Source organism: Perca flavescens, chromosome 1 (genome assembly GCF_004354835.1).
Source record: "Perca flavescens isolate YP-PL-M2 chromosome 1, PFLA_1.0, whole genome shotgun sequence".
Taxonomy (NCBI): Eukaryota; Metazoa; Chordata; class Actinopteri; order Perciformes; family Percidae; genus Perca; species Perca flavescens.
The window spans coordinates 3162033-3188928 of record NC_041331.1 but is presented as its reverse complement, the minus strand read 5'-3'; the positions used below and the strand labels follow the sequence as shown (position 1 = coordinate 3188928).

At 40.6% G+C, this 26896-nt stretch overlaps 1 protein-coding gene across 2 annotated transcripts; it reads right to left on the bottom strand.

Annotated features, from left to right (window-relative positions):
• Positions 1 to 1439: 1439 nt before the first annotated feature.
• Positions 1440 to 26359, bottom strand: adgrg1 (adhesion G protein-coupled receptor G1). 2 transcript variants are annotated; one of them, XM_028579946.1, is made up of 16 exons: positions 26177 to 26359; positions 25925 to 26051; positions 15818 to 15887; positions 10752 to 11035; positions 10052 to 10238; positions 9681 to 9726; positions 9344 to 9428; positions 6738 to 6860; positions 6352 to 6459; positions 5877 to 5919; positions 5656 to 5762; positions 5329 to 5444; positions 4956 to 5215; positions 4585 to 4684; positions 4062 to 4336; positions 1440 to 2031 (listed from the first exon to the last, which is right to left on the bottom strand). In XM_028579946.1, exons 3-16 carry the CDS (start codon positions 15876 to 15878, stop codon positions 1904 to 1906), a joined length of 1923 nt encoding a protein of 640 aa, XP_028435747.1. In that variant the 5' UTR covers positions 15879 to 15887; positions 25925 to 26051; positions 26177 to 26359; the 3' UTR covers positions 1440 to 1903. The 2 variants fall into 2 exon arrangements, with proteins under 2 accessions (XP_028435747.1, XP_028435737.1); XM_028579936.1 differs by having other exon boundaries at positions 25925 to 26359.
• Positions 26360 to 26896: the final 537 nt, after the last annotated feature.

Genomic DNA, 26896 nt, shown 5'->3' with positions numbered 1-26896 from the left:
CACTAGGCTAGGCAGACACTGAAACACCACATTAGTGACCTATTAGCACTGTACAATGCAATGCTTTTACACTACAATTACATAATTACTTTTCTGGTCTGAGGCCATCTTTATCACACTCTGACCAGACATGCCTGCATTGGTTGGTAGGGTAGATAAAAGTCATGTATGCTTTTCCGGTGAGTTTAGTCAGCTTCTTCCAGCACTGAGTTTCGTGATCTTGGGGAATGGAAACTGTGGACAGACATAGTAGCAGAGACACTGAGAAGGCCAATAGAACAGCAGCATGTTTGTGAAGAGAACAACAAATGTCGACCCCCCAGGGAGGAAACACAGGCACAGATAAGGAGGGATGACTGGGCAGGAAAACAAGCCTCCAATGTGCTTACTTTGCACTGGTGCGCGTGCGCGCGCACACACACACACACACACACACACACACACACACACACACACACAATTTTAACAAACTTTTTTTATTAACACTATCCACTAAAACTCAACTATACACAATCATGGGAGTGACATACAATTTCATCTTGGAAAATTAAAGAAACGTGCAAATCACAGTATCTAAACACAAACAACGGTTTTGGTGGAGATGAAATGAAGGTCATATAGTCAAATAATATATACAGGAATAGGGCATTTCTATTTTAAATTGGACTACATGTAGTTAAAAACAACTCAATTTAAAGTTTTGGTCCTGATAATTATGTTTTATGTTAATTGTAAAATTATATCCAGCTATTATTTTACAATGCACACATTCTGTATATGAAATGTCTTCTACTATGCAAAATTAAAACAGACAACTCACTGAGGATCTACACATACATTTTCTTTTAAAGATTGAAAATCTAAAGTGCTAAAAGACTTAAAATTAGCTATAAAACAAATGCTTACGCAGTACAAAATAAAATAAAAATATAAAAGCTTATCTAAGGTTCAATAATAATAATAATAATAATAATATATAGTTTTTCTTTGCAGACAGTACAGTATAATGGAAATGATTTAAGATCCTCACATTTCTCTGTCTTTTTATATCCAGTTTACAATTTAAAATACCTCAAAGAAATTCTATCTCTTCTATAACCAGAGCCAGTCTAGTTATTCAACGATAGGCTCCAGGCCTGTAATAGGAGTATTGGGAGTTCCTGAGAGATGGTGTCATTTCTTCTCCACTGTCCCAGAGAAGATAAATCAAGTACATTTTGTGAACCAGTTTTGAGCAGGGATGCACCGAATCCAGGATTCAGCTTCGGACGAATATTGGGCTTTTTGACGGGGTTCGGTTTCTGCCGAACCTTAGACATTTTTTCCCACCGACCTGAACCCTACGCTTGCACTACGCTGGTCGAAGTAATGACGGCGCCGTTGATTACGGGAAGGTGTTAACGTAGGCGGAGCGTTCAATGCAGTAGGCTGTGAGGAAGTGGAAATGGAACTGAAAAAAAAAAATGTTGTTTGGCAGTACTTTCAGTTAAAAGAAGGCCATTCAAGTCCAGCTCCATGTTCAATTTCCGATTCCGATTTGTCTCGTGGTGGCGAGGACTCCAATAAGGCGATGTCTGTGAATTTGACTCAGTGTGCTTGTGTTTACCAACCCAGCTGGTCTGTGATGTTTAAAACCAGAGGACACCAGAAGAATGAGAGGCGTAGGACGTATGGAAAGCTCGCTCACTGCTGTTTTGAGTCACTCTTCAGTTGTGGGATGATGACACTCTACTCAGCAGCAACCAAAACTGACAACAGAACTTCAGCTGTAGAAACAGTGAATCTACAGAGTCACAGCCAATGCGTTTTTCTCCATTTTGTCAATTACTTTGATAAGAAGACTGTATTTTAACATAAAAAGCTTGACTGCTGCAGCTTTGATGTGCCACGTTTTTAAGTCCATCTAACTCTTCTCCTGGGACTGCAGCATGTGTTGCCTGGTTGACCCGGTGCTGGTGCTGCCCAGAGCAGAGCCCCCAGCCTGTTTCCGTATCCAGTCCAGCATGTAGAAGCGCAGCATCAGGAAGAAACCTGGGAGAACAGACCACAACCAAGGTTCAATCATTGCTTTGTTTTCTCTATTTCCCCTTTTCCAGGATCACTGGGCTAAAAGCCTGTGCAATAAGTGGAAGGTAAGTTTAGGCAATTCTCAAATACATACATATACTTTATGTAAATGGCAGAGGTGGGAAAAACTAACTTTACCTTTAACTAAGCTGAGGTAGAAAGTAATCAAAATATATAGTAACTGTAGAATGTTGTTACTTATCGGAATTTTGAAACAAACAAACTGTGTACTGTGTGTACTGTGTACTGTAAAGATGTGCAATCTAAATGAAGGATCTACTCCATTAGCTTCATTAGCTGTCCCAGGACGATGCTATGTGTTAAGGCATGGATACATGACCCGAGTCCGACGGGACCCGACGGGCCGGGCCGGGCTCGAACAGATATTTAGAAATTATGGTCGGGTTCGGGTCGGGCTCGGTCACATCAGCGCGATAAGGCATTTGTTGTAAAATGGTGCTGCAGCTCCTTTAAGAGAGCTCTGTGCGTGTGTGTGTGCGTGTGTGTGTGTGGTAAGTGGGCAGAAGAGAGATAGAGAAAGAGGAAGCAGACGTGTTGTATGCTGCCAGAGCAGAGTTGGTGGAATAAGTTTAAGTTTTGTAGCCTACACAGTGTGTGCGGTGTCCAAAATAATCCCCAGACTGAAAGCCAAGTTCAGTCATTTGCTCACCAGAAACGGGATTTTAACCCCAACGTTATTCATGTTATAGCCCAACGTGGGCCCTGGGGGTCACGAGTCTCCCCTGGTTTTCTGACCACGGTCAGAAACGAAGCAATCAGGAATTTTAACACATTGAACATTTGAACAGTTTATTAACGTGCGCTTGTTGCCCAGTGTGAGCTGACGCGCTCATCTGTTGACATTTCCGAATGCCTTCCTACAGTTGCTTAATAAAAGCTTTACACACAAAAACGTAGCCTACATGTCATTAGTATCAGAAAAAAAAAAGAGATTTTAACTGTCTCGGGCTCGGACACAAATTTCTTAATGCCTGTCGGGCTCGGGCCAGGTTTGGTCACGGCTCTGTCGGACGCGGGCCGGCCTTGGACAGAAAAATTCAGCCCGATCCGGACTCTACTATGTGTATCCCCAAACATTTTTAAAGAACTGCGACTGTTAGTTTGTTTTGTTCTGTTTATAAAGTAAAAGTTTGCCTGCCAGTAATCTCTGGTTTTATTTCTAAGGATGTCGATAAAAACCATTTTTCTGCAGCTTCTCACTTTAGGTTTGAGTTGTTTTTAGACTAGTAGGTGGATTCTGTTACCTTTGAACAGAGCTAGGCCAGGAGTCCATAATGTCTAAGTATTTCTTTACATGTTTAATAAATAAATAAAATTCAAATAGAAGTGTTATATCATCAAACTGTCACGTTAGCCAGTTGGCATGGAAAATTATCTTACTGAACTACCAATGTGCAGCAAAAATGGGGTTAATGAGTTGAATTTTTGGACCTGAATCAAAAACAAGGCTCCTGCATGTGACAGGAAACGGCTTTCCTTCTGATAGGCAACAGTAACAGAAGGCCTTGATTAACCATGACCATTGTCTCATTCCCACACTGATACAATGGACCACCAATACACGGCCACCAATGTCTGTGCCAACAATGAAAATACCCCTGACTAAATATAGTTCTACCTTCTGTGAATGTGGTAATAACAAGATGATGTTACAGTTACTAAAATATGTAGCTTGTCATGATGTATTTTAAGTCTTTTTTTACTCTTTGGATCGGTATATTTGCCTAGGTGGAAACGACGTAACGTAAAAAGACTGGGGACGCTGTACAATGGGTGAAAATGCAAGTATGTCCTGTTGTGATAGTTCTGTGGTATGGTCTCTTGTAAATGAGAAGAAAATACAAATCATAAACATAACATAAGTGATAGAAGCTGATAGCAAAGCATAACAATGTAATATAAACGGCAAGTACAATGTGGACTGACTGAAGTCTATATGTTTTTAACTGGCCCAGTACACCGCAAGCACAGACCTTGAAACGAGTTGAGGATGCAGGAGAGGAAGAGAACAAAGTCAGAGAGTGGACCAAAGTCCAGGAAGGTCAGACCCCAAGTTGTCCCAAAGAGGCAGCTGAGGCCCCAGATGCTGAGAAAAGCCACACGGCTCTGCCTCCATTCCTCCCTGGTGCGGATCTCCCTGTAGACCAGGAAGAGCATCACAACGCCCGAGGACACCAGGACGGCCAGGATCGTCATAGTGGTGAAATAGTGGGCGAGCAGGGCCTTGTGGTTCTCTTTCATCCAGCACCTGGAAACACAAAATGCACTCAGAGCAAATAATCCCAAAGGGGACGAATAAAAGGCCAGAATAATATTCAAATGAATTCACTTTTTTCTAAAAACAGACATACCATCATATTCCTGCTGACAACTACTGACAAAACACAGGTTGTGGGACTTTGTGATTTACTGTGTTAGCTTTTATTCATGCAGTATCCACGCACTGCTCCGTCTGTTTCTCTACAGCAAATATCTTGTTCAAATAATCTTGCTTACATCAGATAAGGATTGGAGACGTCATCGCTCGGCACCACCTTTCTCACTCCATAAATGTCACCTACTGCAGCCAGGATGATTATAGGAAGAGCAGGGAGAACTGGAGAAGAATTTTCAAAGGACACACATTAGTAACCTGTTTACCTTCACGAGACATGAAGATCTACATCAACATTTTAGTCAACGTGGAGGCCTTTTTTGGACTTTGTAGATGGATGGGATGGGTCAGACTTTTGAGCTTATGTGCCCGTTGATTGCTGCATAAACTGTGTTGTTTATATTTAAAAAAAATAAATAAAATGAAAATAAACCTTGATTTAAAAAAATGTGCCATGAAGTAGGGTTGTAGAAATATTAATTCACACGCTCACCGAAGCCGACCAGGTTCCATACATATGGCTTTGGGGGGGGGATGAAAACCATGTAGACCAACCAGAAGGTGTGGAAAACTTCTATGCCCATCCAGGTGAAGGAGCTGAGTAGGGCATAGTGGAGGCCCGCCCCCACCCAGGGGCACACACTCTCCCCTCCCACGTTGGCAAGGACCCCAGTGAGGAAGAAGAGCAGATTGAGGAAGGCGAGAGACACAGCTAAGCCTAAGTGGATGGGTATGGACTGCTCCTTTGATCGCCTGCAAGAGGGAGAGTGGAATGCAAACGAGTAGGTTATTAAATTGTAAAAAAATATATTATATATATTTTTCTTTTTCCATAAACTGCATACACTCTCAAAAAGTAGCCTTACCTCTTCCTGCAGAGATAAATGATGAGAGCAACACAGCTGATCACAGACACAGCACAGCCCAGAGATGTAATGGCGGTCAGTGCCAGGAGGTGGCGCACTGGGCGAGGCTCCATTTGCTGTCAGGGGACACGGTGCAATGAGCAGAGCAACAAGGCCTTCATACAACAATATATGAGCATATATGTTTATATTTCTATATGTGTAATAGTGTTTGTATGTGTGTGTAAAATCTTTTTGTTTTGTATTTGATTAATGTTAATAATGCTCTGTGCATATATGTTTTGTTTCTTGTGTATATAAAAAAAAAAAAGTAGCTGCATGTCTCACCACTAGAACAGTGAAGTAAGTGAGATGGTTACAGAGACACTCGGTGTATTTGGGTCCTTTCTGTTCCGTCTTGCATCCATCCTCCAACCAATTGACCTGTGACGGATCTGCACAAATACAGATTTCAAAAATACTTAAACATCATATACGGGAGTTACAGTGAATAAACAGGGAAATACAGATATATGTTGTTTATAAGGTTGGTTCTAAAGGGTTCCAACCTTTCCTGGTGTCCCATGAAACACATCTCCTTAAGTGCATTTTCTGAAATGAAAAGAGAGAAACAGATGTGAGCTGTAATCACTTCCCATTAAGATGCTGCACATTTTTATGTCCTTTGATTCAGATATGGCACAGGTATGATACTAAACGGTTGGTTTATGTGCATGTGTGCATTGCAAAGAGAAAACAACAGACAATCCTAAGCGCACAGACAGCACCATCTGTTTTCGCATGTGAGGTAAGAAAATAAACCATCAAGTGGTTTCTGTGTGTTCTCTGTGTTCATAAGGTAGACGGACGGCTCGAAGTTTGACGTCATGGAACAGGCAAGGAGTGTGTGTGTTTTTTTTCAGCAGCAAACCCACATTTGAGAAGGTTGTGAAATATATCCAACTCAACTCTTCATAACAAGACAATATAATGTGGACGCTCACTGATACAGACAATAAAGGCACAACAAGCACACACACTTACACCATGGTGAAAGCCAATCCTGATTGGGTCGGGCAGATTAACGATCACTTCGTTCTCCACAGTGATTTCCACCACATCATCAAGAACCCTGTCCTCCTTGTGACCGTCCTGGAACACACACACACACGCACACGCACACACACACACACACACACACACACATTTACCTTTCCCCTGATATAACAGTATTTCAGTGTAGACGTCATGTCAGTAGAATTGATATATTATTTCAGTCTATATATATATATATATATATATATATATATATATATATATATATATATATAGTATTTCAAGTCAAATACTATGGTAACACTACGGTGTGTGAAGTCATGCGGACATCTCTTCACGGCTGCTGTGTTGACTGAGGGCGGATGTAGCCTTACCTGGAACAGGGAGTTGTTTTTGAAGAAGGTGCAGATTACTTTGCTTCTCAGTTTTGCAGCTGTTTTTAAAGCAGGGGGGAGATAGACAGTGACAGTGGATTCTGCAGATACACCTCTAGTGGTCTGGAAAACAGAATATACACAGAGAAAGGACCACTGCAAAGTTAGAGCCAGCATACCAGGGTTTGGGGTCAATTCACTTTCAAGTCAATGCATGAAGAGTGAACTGGAAAACCGCTATCCATAAACCAAGCATCGCTTCTTGGCCATTTCAATAAATACAGGATGTAGGTCAACAAATTAAAATGTTTTAATGTTTCGAATTTGGAGTTGAATCAATGACCTGAACTAACCTGCTGCTCTTTTTGTGATGCTGTAATTAGTAGATCTGCACGTTGATTGCCGGGTACTTACACAAATGGCCATATTTTAAGATAGTTTGGAAGACAAATGTCTGCTTTCAAAATCCATCCTCTACTTGTCAGTAAAAATGCTGCTATCATTCACTTTCATGTGGTTAACCTCTCACCTATTTTCTCAACTAAATGACCACCAGCCTTGACTTAAAATGAAAATGTTAACCCAGTTACTCATTCTCTGGGTTAAAAACCTGCTATAAAGTAAGCCAATGATTAAAAATGGCTAAACCCAGTCACAGGAGTGAAGCAGCATACTCCCTCAGGATGTTATACGTTTAGAGTAGGGGTGTGACGAGACACTCGGCTCTCGAGACCAGACCAGACACGAGATTGGGTTCACGAGAACGAGACGAGACTTTAACATTTTAAAGAAAACTTCAATTAAGAAATAGGACTGGAAAAATAGTCTTTAATCAGAGAACCAAGGTTACAACGTAACCAAGTGTTTGCAGCAGTGAACAAGGAAGTAGGCTGCTCTTATATTGATTAATGACCATTTTAAGACGAGGGGAGAACATTTCTGTTTAATATCATTAAAAGTGAAGTTAGGTTTTGCTTTCTGCTTCCGACTCATTTAAAAAAAGACAGAAAGAGAATGATCTGCGCGAGCCGGCGCCACACTGAACTGCACGCTGTCCGTGTGTGTGTGTTGGCCGCGAGTAAGAGGGGGAGAGAGAGAGAGAGAGAGAGAGAGAGAGGGAGAGAGAGAGAGAGCGGCCGTACCCTCTAACGTTCTAACGCTGGCTTTTACTGGCAGCTTTTTACAACTGCATCTCCGCTACCGCTCTGCAAAAGTGAACTCAGAGTCAACTTTGGCAAATGGGCAGGGGGTGGGGGGGGATTTTCTATGCTAATGTGGAGGGCCCAAGCCAGACTCATCTTCAAAGCCAGATCTATCATAAAACCAACCAGGTTAGACTTTGTGTACTAGTGGTGGGCGGATCGATCCAAATATCGATAATATCAATACCAACTTTGATATTGATCGATACTTTAGTTTCAGTTTCTCTCCAGTAAGCACCGCTGCGATTTCATCAAAGAGGCGACCTGGCTGTCTGCGTCTGTGTCAGTGTCCCAGCGCGGAGCAGGCACACTTCTCCTGCTCCTCCTCCCCCCTCTTGTGATTTGATGTTGTACTGTCACGTGACTCAGAGGTGCCAGGCAAACAAGCACGCAGCCAGGCCCCGGCGGCGGCCAGCAGCTCACACACACACACACACACACACACACGAGCAGGACAGAAGAATGGTCAAGAGGAAGAGGAGTGCGCTGTAGCTATATTTTCAGGCCAGAAATGAAACAACGGCAAGCTGTATAATTTGTAAAAAGGCTGTAAGATACAATGTTAATTTATACAAGCATAAGAAAATTCTGTCCTGAGTTTTAACTTATTAATAATCCAAATGTAAAATCACAAAAACACTCATCCTCCTTAATTATTAAAAAGTATCGGTAGCGATATTGGCCCTGTATTTACTTGGTATTGGGATCAATACCAAATATTGCAGTATCACACACCACGACCGTCTACTGGCAGCTGCTCTGCACTTGTGAACGATATCGCGAGACAATTTTTACCTCGACGAGACGTCTCGTCACATTTTAATCTCGTGAGATCTCGTCACACCTCTATAGTTTAGAGTCGAGACAAGTCCATGCAATGCCTTCTGTCCACCAGTTAGGGGGAATGAGACTGAGTGAATATGTCAGTTATGACAGTTAATTTTCTGAATTAATTATGAACTGTACTTTATGTATATTAATTCATGTAAACTAAGACACTAAATTCTTAATTGTCCATATCCAACCAGAAATGCGTTGTTTTTATCCATTGCTGCCAATGAAGAAGACATTTTAACTTTTTATTTTATCTTTGCAGTAGCTATTGCTATATATACATATATGTATATTGTTTGTTTTCTTAAACAAAACAAGCTTTATGATGAGTATTAAGTTATCAAGTCACTAAATAAAAAATAATCAGTATTTTAAATTTTTACTTATGAAACTTCCCTTTACCAGGAAAACATGTGTTCAACAGTTCAGTTTCTGATTGTGTCTCAGAGGAAATGTGCTTCAGTTTTTGAATATGCGGCTAATGTGCTCAGAAGAAATAGAAATTTAAGCATCTGAAATTTCAAAAACAACACAGCAAACTTGAACTCTTTGAGTGTGTGTTAGTCTTACAGGCGCTGTGACGTTTTGGCCTCTAAAATCCTCTGTCATCTCCATCTCGGAGCTGTGAGGGCAGGGATGCTGAGCCCTGGACGCCCTGGAGACACACAACCACACACCACCACGATATTAGGTTAAAAAACTGTGGTTTCAGATGGTCTTTTAAAAGAAGAAAAGTTATATTTGCAGCCCTTGCCCTTATATACTATAAAGTTTAACTTCCTGTTTTAAGTCAAAGTCCCCTCGATTACATGAAGAGCAACAGTGGATGTTGACAAAAACACAGTCATGCTACTTCAACAGTCAATGTAATGGTGCATTTGAGGAAAAAAAAAAGAGAAGAAATTACATGTTGACTTGGGAGGATCCCTGGCTCTCTTGATCACATAATGTCGCTGCAAAAGAAGCCCAGTTTTGAATTTGACAGGTTCAATTTTAGACTGACACTCAAATCAAAATCTGACTTTACAGCCCATTTGTATCATCTTTGGAGATTGGGTAGAATTAAGTCTGGAGTCCTTTTTGTTAATAAGGTAATCCACATTTAAGTATTACATACAGTAAATGTGACTTAAAACGTGTAACAATCAATGTGGAAACACTGACTCATAGGAGCAGAAAATAAAACATCTTTAATGTATGTACAATCAGTAAAACCTTCATCTTGATAAATAGATTCCATTTACAGATGTGCTGTAGATAATAATCATTCTTCCTTACTGCAGTTGACGGGGATTCCTTTAAAACTGTAGGCTGTCGTTATTTTGTCTGTGATAAAATCATCGTTGGCCGTTCCATCCTTGATGCCGTAGGTTGCTTGGTCTTCCTTGGGACCTTGAGACAGATCAGTGCAGCAGGAGTGCTGCATTCTGTCAGGCTTGCACAGAATAAAGTTCTCTCCTCCAACCTGAACAGCAAAATAAGAAAAACTGATCATCAGTGCTTTCCCATCCTCTCACATTGAGCCAGCTTTGAAAAGGTACAACACGTACCTTTTATCACTTTTTAGTATGTTTTCCTAGTTGACAAATCTAATAATAAGAGTAATTTATACTTTATTAATCCCTCGGTTGTTATTATTATACACACAGGCCTGAATTTCACACACATGCTCAGCACCTATACATGCACAAATGGAGAGATGACAGAGTGAGTGGGGGTTCTGTGCCTTGCTCAAGAGCACCTTGGTAGTGGCCAGGAGGTGAACTGGCACCTCTCTAGCTACCAGTCCACCACACTTTGGTACGTATGGGGACTTGAACCAGCAACCGTCCGGTTCCCAACCCAACTCCCTAATGAGCTACTGCCAGTGAACAAATAAAGTAACCTGAAAGGTTTACTTGTCTTCACAAAAACGGTTATATAATAATGTTAAAATGTCACACTGCATGGAAATTTCTCAACAAAATCCTCATCTTGCCTCCTTTTTATGATTCAGCTGCAGCTTCAACTGGCCAAGAATTGGCTCCCAGTACAGACAGAATGGGGTTTCCTCCTGTGACTCCAGTACAAACATTCTGAGGTCAATCCCGTCAGATTGCATACACTGAGCTGTGATCTGCCCGTCGATGGACAGAGAGCTATCGTTAGCCGAGACGGAGATCTCGCTACAGCCTGTGGTCAGGTTGACGTTCAGCATCAAGGAGCGCTTGCCATGACGCCAGGTGCCACAGAACTTCCAGTCTAGGTCATGTTCACTCGAACCTAAAAGGAGACACAAGTATGCACACATAGACAAAAGGTGGCTTGATGTTTAGTTTTCCTTGAAGCGTTATTATTGTTATAAAAAAATACATTCAATCTAAATACGAGTCCTGAATGCAATGCTGACACTGGAGGTTTCAACAGATGAGCGCCCACTACAAAACATGTTCATCACGAAATATTGATCTCATCAGTGGTGGAAGAATATTCAGATTAACTAAGGTCAAAAAAGCAATACCACAATGTAAAAATACTCTATTACAAGTAAAAGTCCTGCATTCAAAGTAAAAGTTTGAAAGTATTAGCATCAACATATACAGTAAGTACAAAAACTAAAAGTAAAAATTTTGCAGAATGGTCCATTCCAAATGTCAATATATTCACTGTACATCACCTTCCAATTTTCTTATAGGCTCAAAGATTGGTCGGTCACATTTTGGACTTGTGACCGCCCAGGACCCTGCAGCTCCGCTGCACCACTCAGTTCTTTTTAAATCGAGGCTGAAGACTTTTCTGTATGATGCTACCTTTTTTATGTATTTAAAGCATCAACAAGCTTTTATACTTGGATGTCATACCTGTCTTAACCTATTTAGCTGGGTTTATATTCCCTTCAACACGTTTTTAACTGCTCCTTAACCCTTGTGTTATCTTCCCGTCGACCAGGGCTCTAGAGTGCGACCAAAATGTGTAAGGGTGCGACTAAGATTTTTCCTAGATCGCACCGGTGCACCTAACGTCCTCGCATCCGCTGCCTCTCCACGAACGAAGCGATGTTATTTATATGGATATGGTTTAATGTTGCGTTACATGACCCATTCCTTCTGTAAAGCCATGCCTGTTTGGATCTCTCCTCCGCGCAGCCCCGCCCCCATTCACTCACACACGGCAACATGGAGAGACACAGCGCCGCCCGTCCAAACTGCTGACAAGGGTCAAAATAAAAAAATAAAAAATTGTCGTCTTTTTCAACACTTTTGTGGCTTTCCCTGAATGTTTTTGTCACTTTTCCTGACATTTTTTTGTCACATTATCCGATGTTGAAAACAGGCGACAACAGGAGGGTTCATGTTTCATGTAAAGCACTTTGAATTGCCTTGTTTTTGAAATTTAATAAAGCTGCCTTGCCTTGTGAAATGATGTTCAGAAAAAGGTCCTTGGCACCCAGGTTACAGTACACCTGCCTACCCACACAGTCTGCTTTCTGCTTTGAGTCTGTACTCTTGCAGAGTTTATACACAAGTTTACGCAAGGCTGATTCAGACCTGCCAACCCTGAAAAACCTTTTTGAGTAGCAACTTACTGATTTATTGGCGAAGTTCTAGTTCATGAACACGGCGGCACACGTGGAAAAAATGCCATTAAATGTCAAATCTGTATACTTTTTAAACCCTAGAAAATAATTATGTTCTAGTAGGCTACTTGAATTAAATAAAATAATAAAATACAATATAATACAATTAAATTAAATACAATTAATTGGATCATAATATAATCCAATAAAATACATTAAACTGCTTAATGAGCACTTCTACTTTCGGTACTTTATGTATATTTTGATAATACTTTTGTACTATTACAAAGGGAAGATGTTGAATGCAGGACTTGTAACTGACAAGTCATTTGTAACTCTACAACACTGTTTTTTCTACTTTTACTTCAATACATGATCTGAGTAAGTCTTCCACCTCTGGAATCACCAACAACAGTCGTGCATGAATACTTGCAGCAGTGTTTAACACAGAAAACACACCGCTCAGTTCAGCGTTTCCTTGCAGCTCTGCTACAGTAGCAGATAACCTTTGACGTTACCTGCCGGTCAAATCGTCTCTAAACAGTCCGCTCACAGTGAAGTCCTGCACGGATCTGTCCTCCCTTGAGGAAACCCATAGATATATCGATGAAACCAACCAAACTAAACGGGAATGAGGGAGGAATAACACTTGCATCTGATGCTTTCGTTTTACTATCAGTAGCAGATATCCCCGCTTGACATTAGAGGAAGGAACCCAACGCTGTGATTGGTCAAACTCTTCTTTAGTTTTTTTTCCAGCATGCTCGTGGGTGCTACGCTGTTTTAGCCGCCTAGTACCATCAAGTGTTAGACTGAGATGGTTACTGCGCGTTAACGAGTGAACTCAAAGCAGTTACCTGATTTTCGCGTAGTTTAAAGTGACAAATCGTATCACCGGATTTTGATGTCAAAATGCGTATCTACTACGCAAAATGCGTACAGGTTGGCAGGTCTGCTGATTTACGACAACAGATACCATTCTAAATAAATGAGATTTGAACATCATTTCAGAAAATATGGTAGAAAACGGGTGTTATTTTGTGTCTCTGGTGCTTCCACACGCATACAAACTTGGAAAAAAAAACATCCATGCTGTTTTGAGTGAGATACGGTTTCTGAATGTGTCCTGCCTTCAGCCTCAGGGTGAGCTGGTCAAAATCGGCAGGGCCGTCTACGTCATCGGCCGAAACATTTGGTGTGTGCTAACTCCACTTTAGCTAATACCAGCTAGCTGTTTCTCCAAATTCGGTCAGTACAAAGCAGGATTAGCCGGGAGACTTCTTCTAAACGAGGGCGCACTTATACCAAGAGCTGGGCAATATATCGATATTATATTGATATCGTGATATGAGACTAGATATCGTCTTAGATTTTGGATATCGTAATATGGCATAAGTGTTGTCTTTTTGACTGTTGTAACTGTTCTATTATTTGCCTTTATCCACTTAGTCATTATATCCACATTACTGATGATTATTTATCAAAAATCTCATTGTGTAAATATTTTGTGAACGCACCAATAGTCAACAGTACAATATCGTTGTGGTATTGATATTGAGGTATTTGGTCAAAAATATCATAATATTTGATTTTCTCCATATCGCCCAGCCCTACTTATACCAATACCTGCAGACGAGGGACATGTAAGTAGTTCTATAAAATTTCTTTTGTAGATTAAGGTGAACTTGTGTGTGTTGTAGCAGTGTTTTGCCATTGAAGACGAGGTGGCTAGTACTGCGCAGTACCTAGCTATTGAGCATGTGCGACTCCCAACAAAGATGGAACAGAAGTGAGATGTCTCACTCTGTAATTAAAACAGAGAGCTCAACACACAGAGTGAAAAGAGGAGCTGCAGCAATATGCAGTACAACAAAGATATGGTGTTTTTTCAAAATTAAACCATGTAAACCTATTCTGGTACAACCTCAAAATACAATTATGAACCTGAAAATGAGCATAACATGAGCACTTTAAAATACTGGCCCTCACACACTGCTTGGTACAAGTGAAACTGCATTGGTGGCAAATGATGTTTTCCTTATATAGGCAAAATATTTTCACATTGACGCACTTCAGGTGCCTAATGCCGGCAATGCTACACCTATCATGACAAAAATTTTACTTATTTGGTCATTCATTACACACGTTTTATGACATGTGTGCCATAATGCTGTCACTTACAAGTTATAGCAGTTTGAAGTGGCTGTGTTTTGTTCTAATCAGATTATCAACAGAGTAACCATGTGGTGTCTGAAATTTTTTATCATAGGTTGTATCTGAGGCCCCGTCCACACGTACCAAAATGATCTTTTTTTTACCCGTCTTCCCTGGATTCATTTCAAGAATAGTTGCGTCCAAACGAATCCACTTGTAAATGACTCAATACGCTACTTCATATGCCAGGCCTATAGGCGGCGCTGTTTCTGCTACAGAAATTCACCAAAAAACGGAGAAGAAGAGCATAGTCACTTCCACTTCCCATCATAACATGACAAGCTAGATTATAATTTTCTCTTAATACATCCGTGGACTATAATAACTTTCACCACTGCTCATTTTATAAAGGCTGCCGTAAGAAAATGTCTTTGTTTACGTTGTATAATGTGCTGTTGGGTTGCTTCTTATTTTGCATGATTGCAGCGCGCTAGCAGCGAGCTAACGTTAGCGCGCTAACGTTTGCTGGCTCTAACATCGGCAGTCAAACAAACAATGATCCATGAATGATGTCTTTTTAATAATATATACGTTTCTCTTGCAGTAGCCTTTCTACAATAAGCCTTGGTAAAAGTTACTATAATCCGTTCAAGGAGTTGATAAGCAGACAGATTAGCTAGCTAGTTGATAAGTTATCTACTTCCACTTTATAAACAGATAGCCATAGCAGCTAACGTTAACGTTACTTCGCTGCTGGAGCAGTCAGCTACTTTAGCGATGTTTACGTTGGCTACATAACGTTAGCAATATATCTTGTGTAGAATCCAGAGGGAAGGGTCAGGGAGCAGAGACACAGTATTTAGATGAAGTGAGCTGGTTTGACCATGGAGATGGAACATGCTCGCTTAGCTTCACCGCAGTTGTGTGCGTCAGTGGCCATGGGAGAGGGTGTAAAAGAGGGGTGTGGCGATGACATCATCAATACGGATTCGTATTCACCATCCATACGAAGCCAAACGAGAGCCGTTTTCGGATTTTTTCACCCTGAGACCTGGTTTCAAAAAAGTGCGTTTTCAGGCAGTGCGTTTGCAGGATTCGTCTGGACGGTTGGCCCAAACGATGCAAAACATGTGCGTTTGCACAAAAAAAACGTTTCCGTGTGGACGGCCCCTCAATGTCTCTTCCTGAATATGTCTACACCTGACAACACATACCACATACAGAAACAGGCCCTGCAGAGCTACAGTGTTTAACAACACAGTTGTGACAATGAACATGAAGCTAAAAGAGCTACTTAATATAATAGGGGCTTTTTTTCAGTGTGGTTATCTCACCTGCCGAGAAGAGGATCAAGACAAACACAACCCTCAGATTATCTCTCAGTCGGGGCTCCATTGGTAAAAACTGCCGTTGGGAAAGAGAGAAAGAAAAATGCGGTTGTAAAAGAGGAACACATATAGTAATTATGCATAGACAGGGAGAGCAGGCAGTTAGTCAGCAAAAAAAAATAACATTTTACTGAAACCTCAACGCTGCTGATAAAGTGGAGGATTAAATGAAAAAGCATTGGGTGCATTTCCTGCCAGATTTGAACTGTAAAAGGCAAATTCCACTGAAACACAAGAATATCCCTTTAATTCTTTCTATGTGCAAACACACATCCTGTAGAAAACAAAAAGTCTCTACGACGTCTGCTTTGTTATCAATGAATACAAATGAGTTCATGTTCAAAATACACACAGGGACCTTTCTGTGCTGTTATCAATGGAAACAGTCTTTCCCTTTAACATGCACACGCCGCAGACACACACACACACACACACACACACACACACACACACACACACACACACACACACACACACACACACACACACACACACACACACACACACACACACACACACACACACACACACACACACACACACACACACACACACACACATCCATCTATAGCAAGTTGGTTTCTCGTTGGAAGGAAAGAAGTAAAATAGCTGATATTGACTGTTTCAATATTAATACACTGCAGTCATTACAGTATTTAGAGTAGAGGAGAATAAAGTATACATTTCCCTAAAAAAAAAAACCTTTACATCATATTACACTCACTGAGAATCATGTGATTGTCACCACACAGCATGTGTCAATTAACCACACACACGTACACTCATTTCTGTCATTTCCATTTTCTATCAAACATTCTAGCTCATTTAAGCTTAGTTTTACTTGTTTCCTGCATGATATAATGTATGCCAGCTTTGTCACAGGGCAGACACCTTGCAATTTAAAAAAACAAACGACTGTGTGGAGTTCCTGTGCTGTGTAAGTAACACTGAGAACATGTGGCGGTGCAGACGCAGGGTTTGAAGGGGAAACGGAGCAGTCGCGGTTGTCCTTAGCATCACAGGATGGGAACCACAGACAAAAGCAGAAAGGCACCAACAGAAAGAAAAAGACAGCGCTGATAGTCTGGGGTGGTGGGGGGGGTCAGTTGGCTATTTATAATTATGTGCGCTGGAATAAACACCTGATACTCGAGAAGGACCTGAACCTTGGACAACCACTCAGAGACAGACTGATAAACAACAACAGCAGTGCTGCTAACATCAATCTCCTGAGTGACTTGATCATGCTCGCTAACCTTTAGCTGATATGGCATTCTTGCTTTCTAATTGCCCTGTGAAATAGCAATCTTTCAACAAGCTGTCGAAAAACTCCATACAGCAATAGTCTAACTAACTAACTCATGATCAAGCTCCGTATAACTGCAAAGCATAAAACTGAACCAACAGGGTTGTATTTTAAGCTTTTTACTGCCTAGACGGTGCTTTGAACTCAAATATGCTGTTCTAAAATACATGTTATAGCTTTAGGTTACAGGAGCCATTTCTAATACTGTAAATAGAACACAATAGAATAGACTCTTGATTGTCATTTTACAAATACGAGATTAAGATTGTAAACTCTGTATTGATGCTATGAAAATAAATAAATAATGTAAAAATAGAAAATAAGGTAAACATACAAACATGGTATCCTATTACAATAGTGCAAATAATAGGTAATAAAGTCAGTAAATGGCAATAAAATGGTAGTAAAGTTAGAGTATCATGCAGAATAGTGCAATGCAATGATAAAACAGCCCAGATATAGCCTAACCATGGTAATGCTTCATGCCCTAGGTCCCTAATTTCCTTGTCAAAATGATCAATTAAAAGCACTATGTGACGGAAAAAAGAAGAAAAAAAAAGAAATTGTACAATGCAGCATTGTAAAAAACAAAAACAGTACAAACAGAACACATCATATAAAAAACACAGTATGGGAGAAAGCATTTGTCCATGTACACTGAAGGTAAAAGTTTCAGCAGCTATCACTGTGTTGGAGTAAAGTCAGTAATTATGGGGGCAGAGGCAGATTATGGGGGGCACTTACAGTAGCATACTGATTCAGTGCAATCATGGCTCTACGGGGGAAAAACAAGTCAGACCCATGGCTTAGCGTCATAGCAAAAGTAGTGTTTCCAGCAAGTGTTTAAATGTTATGTTTAAAGACGAGCATTCCCACCAGTTCTTTTAAAATACAGTACATTACTTATGTATATCCATGTTTGACATTCACGACACATTTTTCAAACAATGTAATAAGAGGATTCCAAATGGGCTTGAAACCAAGAGGGCGTGATTAGAACGATGCAACAAACTTAGTTCCTCCCTGTAAGTGTCAGAGTCTGGGCCCCCTGGTGGTCTAAACCAGGGCTGCACCAAATTCAGGATTCGGCCGAATGTTGGGCTTTTTGACGGGGTTGGGTTTCTGCCTTAGAATTTTTTCCCACCGAACTGAACCCTACGCTTACACTACGCGCGCTACACTTGTCGATGTAATGACGGCACCGTTGATTATGGGAAGGTGTTTACTAGGTGGAGCGTTCAATGCAGTAGGCTGTGAGGAAGTGGAAATGGAACTCGTGAGCAGAAAAAGTTGTTGTTTGGCAGTACTTTCAGTTAAAAGAAGGCCATTCAAGTCTAGCTACATGTTCAATTTGGAATGCCGATCTCGTGGTGGCAAAGACCCTAAACAATACACAACATGCCCGCTGTTAAAACATTTGGTATGAAACATCGGAAAGAATACGAGTTGTGCATGAAGGAATCTACAGACAGCAGAAAATGCAGCAACTTTAGGCAAATAAAATGAAAAATACACTGCTGTGGACGTTGTTTACTTCACAAATGTGTTTACTGTGTTAATGGACTGAGGATGGGAGGAGGATTCGGTATTCGGTTTCAGATTTGGCAGAATCTTAACCAGTGGATTCGGTATTCGGCCGAACCCCAAAAATCAGGATTCGGTGCATCCCTAGTCTAAACTGTTGCCAAAGCTTATTCTATGCCTTTAATTTTTGTTAGTTTTTATATTTTAGTCTTTAAAGTTTGTTTGAATTGAGATAGATTGATTCTTTATTGTCCTTTTTGCAAGGAACTTTGTTGCCACAGTCTATACACAGCCTCACATAAATACATACATATATACACTACATTAAACACAACAACATGACTACATGAAAGACATCAGATACTAGACAGATACAATAGGTTGCTCTGTGGTCATAAATCATGACAGTCATGCACTTTTTACACAAGACGTGCATTTGCCTGCTTGTTTTAGCTCCGAGTTTGCTTTTTTGATCTGATTAAATCTGGTTTAGGATACGTTTGATTTGTTAGGCTCATTCTAAGCCCACTTTCTCAATGAAAGAAAAATAATACTGCAGGTATGCAGCATACATTAGCCTTACTGCATACAGGTTTCACACATTGCATTTTCTCTTCCCGTTTGATTAAATCCTGTGTACAGGAAATAGTGCATGTTTATAGTTTTATATTTTCCACGACAACTTAATCTTTACTTACTTTGGGCAAAATAAACGAATACAGCAGAGTTTGAAGCTGAATGATAGATGGACAAACTGAGCTGACAAATTTGACTGTGCATATATTGTTGGGGAGTCTTAACTGAACTTATAAGTAATGTTATACTATATCTGTTAATACTAATATGTCCCGTACAGTAATTACTATTCTACAACAAAAAACTATAATAAATAAAATATAGACTGCTTTCACTTCAGTTGATGCGCATGGAGCTCATGTGAAACTGCTACCTCTTTCAATTTTACACAGCATAATTTGGTTGCTTTGTGGTTTTGGCACTTCCCTTTTTGATAATTCAATAGCGAGAAAAAACGTTTTTGGGGAAAAGGTGCTAAGGTGTGTTTTCACAGTGGTTTTATGATGGCACTAATACACACTTACATCCTTCGGCATAGTGGTTTAGCAAGCTACAGTAGACATACCCTCAGGTAAATATCTAGCATGCCTCAGCTGCTCAGAAAGTTCAGTAAAAAGAAAAGAAAGACAACGGTTGACATTTACCCGTTTATATGGTGAGAGGCTACAGCCCAGAATTGGTTTAGGCCTGACCGACTCTCCCCTAAATGAAAACACGGTCTTACAATGTGGTGGCGGTCTACTATGCTGGAGCATGCAGAAACTTGCTGTGGTTGCCCCATAGTACCATAGCCCAGCACCTACCTCTAAGGTGGGAAATGTGGATTTTTTTCTACGGCTATGTGGTGATACGTTGAAAAATATCAGTGTATTTTGTGATACAGTAAAATGCTTTTGAAGTTATATTGAGTAATGACTTCATTCTTGATCTTGGAAATAAGTAGAAGAAGTTAACTTGGTTATGTCCCGTATAGTAGATGACTCAGCTTGTCATCATGTGACCCAAGACTGAAACTTCAATGACAGAGACAATACATTTAAAATGGGTTGTTTTTCATGTGAAAACCCCCTTTACTAGACTGGGTAAACACAGACTGATCTGCCGGCAATTTGATTTCGCCCTGCAGCTCAGGCTAGAAACCTGTAAATTTGTTCTGGGTGCCTGGGTAGCTCACCTAGTAGAGCGCGCATCCATATGCAGAGGCTCAGTCCTCGACCCAGTAGCCACGGATTCGATTCCAACCTGTGACCCTTTGCTGCGTGTCATTCCCCCTCTCTCTCCCCTTTCATATCTAAGCTGTCCTGTCATAAATAAAGGCCTAAAATGGCAAAAAAACAAAATAAGAAACCTGTACATTTTTCTATCCTGCTTCCGTTACAAATCTGCGGGGACCAATCACAAACTGCCTTATCCACCTGGCGCGCTACTGGCAGGTTTAACATGATGACGATAAAGAAGCGACAGCAAGCAGCAAAGGCAAGTTTTCTCTGAAAACAGAACAGGCTTGCCCTGAAACAATTCCCATAAGGATGTGTTTGCCTTACTACCGACCAGCTTTGGTAAAAGCCTAATTTACCAGCTAGCCCCGCTGGTGGCCAAAAGAATGGAGTAAAGTACGTCACCCAGATCGTTGGTCTGATTGGTTGAAGGACTATCCAGTTGCGTACACATTTGAACTATGCCCGTTGATCACGCCTCTTGTGCAGTAGAAAATACAGAGCAGACTCCCCAAACTAATGTTCAATCTTAAAAGACTGAGCTTGGTCTGGTGACTGCATTATATTCCACTATATTTTTTATATTTTAAATTGTCACCTGCCTCCTGAATTTTGTGTTTTCCTTCACATAAATAAAAACGTTTCCACCATAAATTGGTGCATAAAAATGTATCAGAATGCCGGAAATTAAGTTTTTGACGACCCATTCTGAGCCAGGGAAAACCCTAGATAGCTACACATACCTAAAACAATGTCCATATTGGCCTCATTTAGACCAAACCAGGACTACACAGTCGGGTCTGGGGGTAAGGTGATGACACAGATTCTACAATAGTCATTCAGCATCACACTGGTGGTGAATTCACACACACTACGGCATTCATGAGTGACTCACGTCCGCCTCGACCACATCCCGATCATCACGGCTCTCTGACTATAGACAATGAATTGATGACGAAGAAATCTAGCACTGAGGGAGGTGGTCAGTGTCACCCCACCCATGGGCAGCTACAGGTGCAAAAACACAGTGGAAGGCTCAGTTCTCTTAAAACGTTTGAGAGAAGGCAAAAAAAGCATCCCCCACTATTAACTAATAATATGTATGTGTCCAAATGTGTACCCTAAATGAACATCTGTAAAAAAGTGTTATCACTAGAGCAGTGTTTCTCAAATGGGGGTACACATACCCCTAGGGGTACTTGAAGTACTGTGAGATATAAAAAAGTGCATTTAAAAAATATCAGTCACACATAATTGCTAAAATAATTTTACTATAATAATGAAAGAATTTAGAGATGGATTGTAAACAGTGTTTTTTTAGTTGCAAGGTGGTTTTTAGTCCCGTATAGTAGATGGCGCAACACTGTGTTGTACTTCTTTATATTGGTTTTTTTATTTCTACCAAAATTGTTTTGCGCTGTTCAGGGGGTACTTGGCTAAAAAGATATTTCAAAGGGCTGAGATTATTGAAAGAAAGTATTTTTTTAAACCCCATTGCACTAGAGGGTACAGGGTATGTATGTATGTTTATTTAATATAAAAAAGTGACTCTTACTTTGGGACTTGTCAACAGAACATTATTTACAGCTCAAACCACTGTAATCTCCCTCTCTCATATAACATTTCAACTCACTGAATTGCCATGACATGCAAACTAACTCTCTCTCTACACCCACACCCTCTCTATTGTCCCTGCACAGTGCCCAGGCAGCAATTCAGCGCAAGAATTTCCCCCATTCTTTCACTTCCCAGTTCTTGTGTGTGTGTGTGTGTGTGTGTGTGTGTGTGTGTGTGTGTGTGTGTGTGTGTGTGTGTGAGAGAGAGAGAGAGGCACTGACCAAAGCCTGGCATAAATGAATGAGTGTGCGAGACGCAGACTGGATTTTTTTAGCACCAAGCCCACACTCATCCTGAAACTTGCTGCCTCACTGCACTCGTCACTCCTACACACATATAGGATGATATAGAGCCCTGATGCGTGTTTATGTTTTGTGTGAATGCATGCATATCCTACATCCGCCCACGCATGTGTGAACGAGACAGGCCCGACACCCCTGACTGTCGCTTTGTGTTTTCCCACTAAAATGTCCCATGTGTCTGTCTAATCTCTATATCTTATAGAGGTCTGACTCACACTTGTCTTGTGTGATCACATGAAGTGAAATGGCAGCCAAAATAAAAGGGTGACACAGACAGCAGATAAGAGAACAGACAGAGTGGGAAGAGTGGAAACATATGAAAGTCTGAGTCATTTTGAAGATGTATAGAGGTGCAGCAATTTTGTCTTCATATTTGGCCACATTACTAGTAATGTCCGTCTCACTCTACCACTTTGGTCCAGGCTGAAATATCTTTTTTACATATACATTCATGGTCTCCAGAAGCTGAGGCCTACTGACTTGGGCATAAGGTTAACATTTTGATTATTAAGTGTAATGTCTCAACAGCTATTGGATGGATGACCATGACATGATTTTGGTGAAGACTTGGCTTTTGCACTAGCGCCTTTAGTGAGTCAAAATCCAAATTTGTCCAGTGATTTGTTTGGTTCATGACCAAAAAACATGCAAAACTAGACTTTGTTGCTATTGTGAGCATGCTAGCAAACGTTTAATATTGCTGCTGCATGTTAGCAACATCATTGTGAGCATGTTAGCATGCTGATATTACCAGGCAGAAAGGCTGGCAGCCTCAAAGCCAGAACAACAAGGCTAAAGGGAAGCTTCTTCCCAGAGGCTGGGAGGCTTTTATGAACTCACAGACTTAAGGCTGCCCTCTGCACTTGCACTGATGCACTATTCTTTAACTGCTGCTTGGTTTTTAACTGTGCTCTGTGTATTAAAGGTTTTAGAATATATTTCTTACTTCATTCTAGCTAGGACATGTGTTATTTATTGTGTATGTTGCTGAGTCAGAGTCACAAATGTCGCTCCTCCGTGTTTTTAACATGCTTGAATGACAATAAAACTATCTGAATCTGAATCTTAGCTTTTAACTCAAAGAACCGCATTAGTCCAGCCTCCCAGAGCTGCGAGCATGTCACACACCTTCTAATATAAGGCCACAGGCTGCAGTTGGACAAATTGCCTGAATAATTAAAAGATAATAGTCAGATTTGACTATGAATTCTATCAAAAGGCTGACTTGGCTTCCAAATTACAGCTGCACCTCAGATCTAAACTTCAAATACTGTGATATGACCTGTTTCCAGTACAGTAAAGAACCTGAATGTCACATTTTCGGCGACCGTTTTTCATGTCTGTCCTTCTATGTTGCCGATTGCTCGCCTGAATGAAATATTCCCGGTTGTATTATAGTACTTCCTTGGTTCAGCTAAAGCCTGACACAAAGTAATGTTTACTTCATTATCTTGCACCTCACATTTACACAGTAGACTGAATTTGTAGTTTGGTTTTTGTCCTGCAAGAGTTTCAGTTTGCACTTACCCCACTCCTATACAAGCAGCCGAGTGAAGGAGCAAAGAATGTGCATGGAAGAGTAATTCAAGCAACAAAAGCGGCTCTTTGTTGTCAGGCCTTAGAGCTGAAGTGACAGTGAGCGTGAATTAGGGTCAAAGATCACTGGCTGGTTTGGAGGCTGTTTAAGCCAACACACACAGCTCTCCATCTCTGCGCAACATTCACACTCACAGAATGACTATATACTGAAAGTTGTGTCCGGTAAAGTAAAACACATCCTAACCACATCGAGAAAACACGTCTGAAAAAGAGTCTTGCTAACTTTTTCCCCTCTAGAACCCACAGTGACCTAATTTTCAGTTGTCTTTTTGCAAAAGCTGCTGCTGCATGAAGACTGCTCTGTGTGTTGTGCACTGCTGCCAACATGGTTACAAGGTAAGATTTGTGTTTGCCTCCCTAAAGCACAATACGAGCAGCAGCTGGCATGCTGTGGCTATGTTGATTTACAGCAGTATTACTTCAGGACTTGTGTGTGAAGATAACAGGTTACAGTAATATACTGATCAGCTACTGAGGAAGCATCCTGAAGTGACATCTTAATACAAGTATTCATAACAACTCTGACTTTTTTCTTCTCACCAGATGCAACAAGGTATCAAATTTGACCCGGCAGAGCTGCGCCCAAGCAGGCAAGAGCATTAACGTTCTCTGAACAGAAAGGTATCAACTTGAAGTGGAAGACTAGATGTAATATGGCTGATGTGGAATTTTCCCGAGGCTACATTTGTGTTAGGAACGTGCATTCTTCTCGATAGCACCATAGCGATGCAGTGTGCATGTCTGCGTGAGTGTGTGTATATGTGTTCCTCTATGTATCTTGCCGTCCTCTGTGAGGAAATTGGAGGAGCAGGTGGAATGCTGCAAATATTTCCTTTGGGGGTATGAATAAATCAATAAAACAACACACACACACACACAAACACACACACACACACACACACACACACACACACACACACACACACACACACACAAAAGCCAGCATGTTATCAGGGCCTAAATCACCTCCCAGCGTGTCCTTAGGTGTGGGTCACAGGGTTTAATGTGCCATCAGGGGCTTTCTTTTCCTCATTATGAAAAATGAGGTCAGCACAAAAGACAAGGGGTTTCTGCAATGAGTCACACATCCTGCAATATTTGCATTTTTAGGGATTCAGGCATTAAGAAAGAAAAGAACATCTCTCAACCTTTGTCATTTGTTAACTTTGAACTTCAAACATGAAGTGAAACATGAAATGAATGTGCTGGTTTTACAAATGGTGCAATGCTTCAAGTGTTATTTAGGCTTTTTCACACGTTTTTTTATTTTTTTAACTGAGTGAGGACTTTTGATTGTGCATCTCGGCCCTGACAGGAAACCACATACTACAGATGAAACAAGAGCCTCATCCCTGACTTACATCTGCCTGTCACCACCATATCCCAAACACCAGCTCTTGATACGGCTATAGCCTATGAGGGCGGCAACAAAACATACACAAGGCTTGCTAGAACCCTGTTAAAATAATGATAGGGATGCCTTTATGACCCCAAGTATACATAAAACGAACGGTTATTGTCGAAACAAATGCTGAATAAATATATTAACTAACACACAGGAGTTACAGGAGAACTGCCATTTAACCAAGCATGGATATAGCTAATGTAAAAAACGGTATCGCCTAACTACATGCGGATTCAAATTACACCGATGGGCAGTAAGCAAGCCTAACACATTATTATACAATACAGGATAAGCAATTCATACAACCTAAAATATATTCCTTAAAAACGAACAAACATTTGAATAGCATTAAATTTTAACAGTGATAACGCTACCATAATATTGTTTTAAAAGGTGCAAATGATTATCAGTCACGCTTAAATTAATTTTATAGCATATAGGCTAGTTACTGTTATAGCCTAGCTTGTTTTTCTAGAAGTATAAAGTTAGTATTTTTCCTAGGCTTACTTTTCGTAGTTTTTCTGTCAGTAGTCGAGGTTTCAAGATCAAGACTTTCTGATGCCCAAAAGCTTCCAGTTAAAACTTCCACTCACGGACTGTTCCACACAAACTGGACCCTGCCGGACCCAGCGGGCTGAAATAAGAAAAGAAAAGTAGCCTGGCGTCACACACAACGGCGAATAGGCTACCTGGGATGGACGCTCAAATTCAGTCAACCACATAAAGGGAAAAAGAAAGAAAAAAATAATTCGTGTTCACTTGCTGTTTCTCAGGTCAATTCTGACGTCTTTCAACGCACGGTGAGATATTTTAAAAATGGAAAGTCCGAAGAACCAGACGCCGGGGCTGAAGTGTACACTAAAGCCGTCATCACACAGAGCCTCTGCTCGCGGAGAGACTGTCAGCGCGAGCTAGGTGAGAACCAGACCTGCTGTCAAGCCAGCTACGATGAAGGGAGCGCTGTTTCCGGTAATGACTTGCTCTAATGTAAACCATTTCTCTATTTCATAACCATCGTGTTGTCTTCCCGTCGACTGTGCAACTTTTTGCTTTTCTGGGTCAAAATGTAAAATTGAACTTTTTTTTCAACGTTTTTTTTGCTTTTATCAACGTATTTGTCACTTTTTTTTATTTTTTTTGACACTTTTTTTCCCACGTTACATATGTCACTTTCTGCGTTTAAGCGTTTAAGCTTTTTTCAACGTTCTTTTATCATTTTTTTTCAAATGCTTGAATAAAACAGCCACATTCATTTAAAGTCCCAGTGAACTGATCATTTGTTTTACTTGTGCAGTGCAGCAGTGAACCTCCACGTTATTTCTTTTGACAATTTGGTTGAAAGAAACCCAAATTTTATGATGTAGAAACTTAGAAATATATAGAAACTGCAAATTATGCCCATTGTGAAATTGTGTAATTTTCTGTTTTTGCAAAGTAGCCGAATATTTGCTCCTGCCTAAAAAAACACATGTTTACATA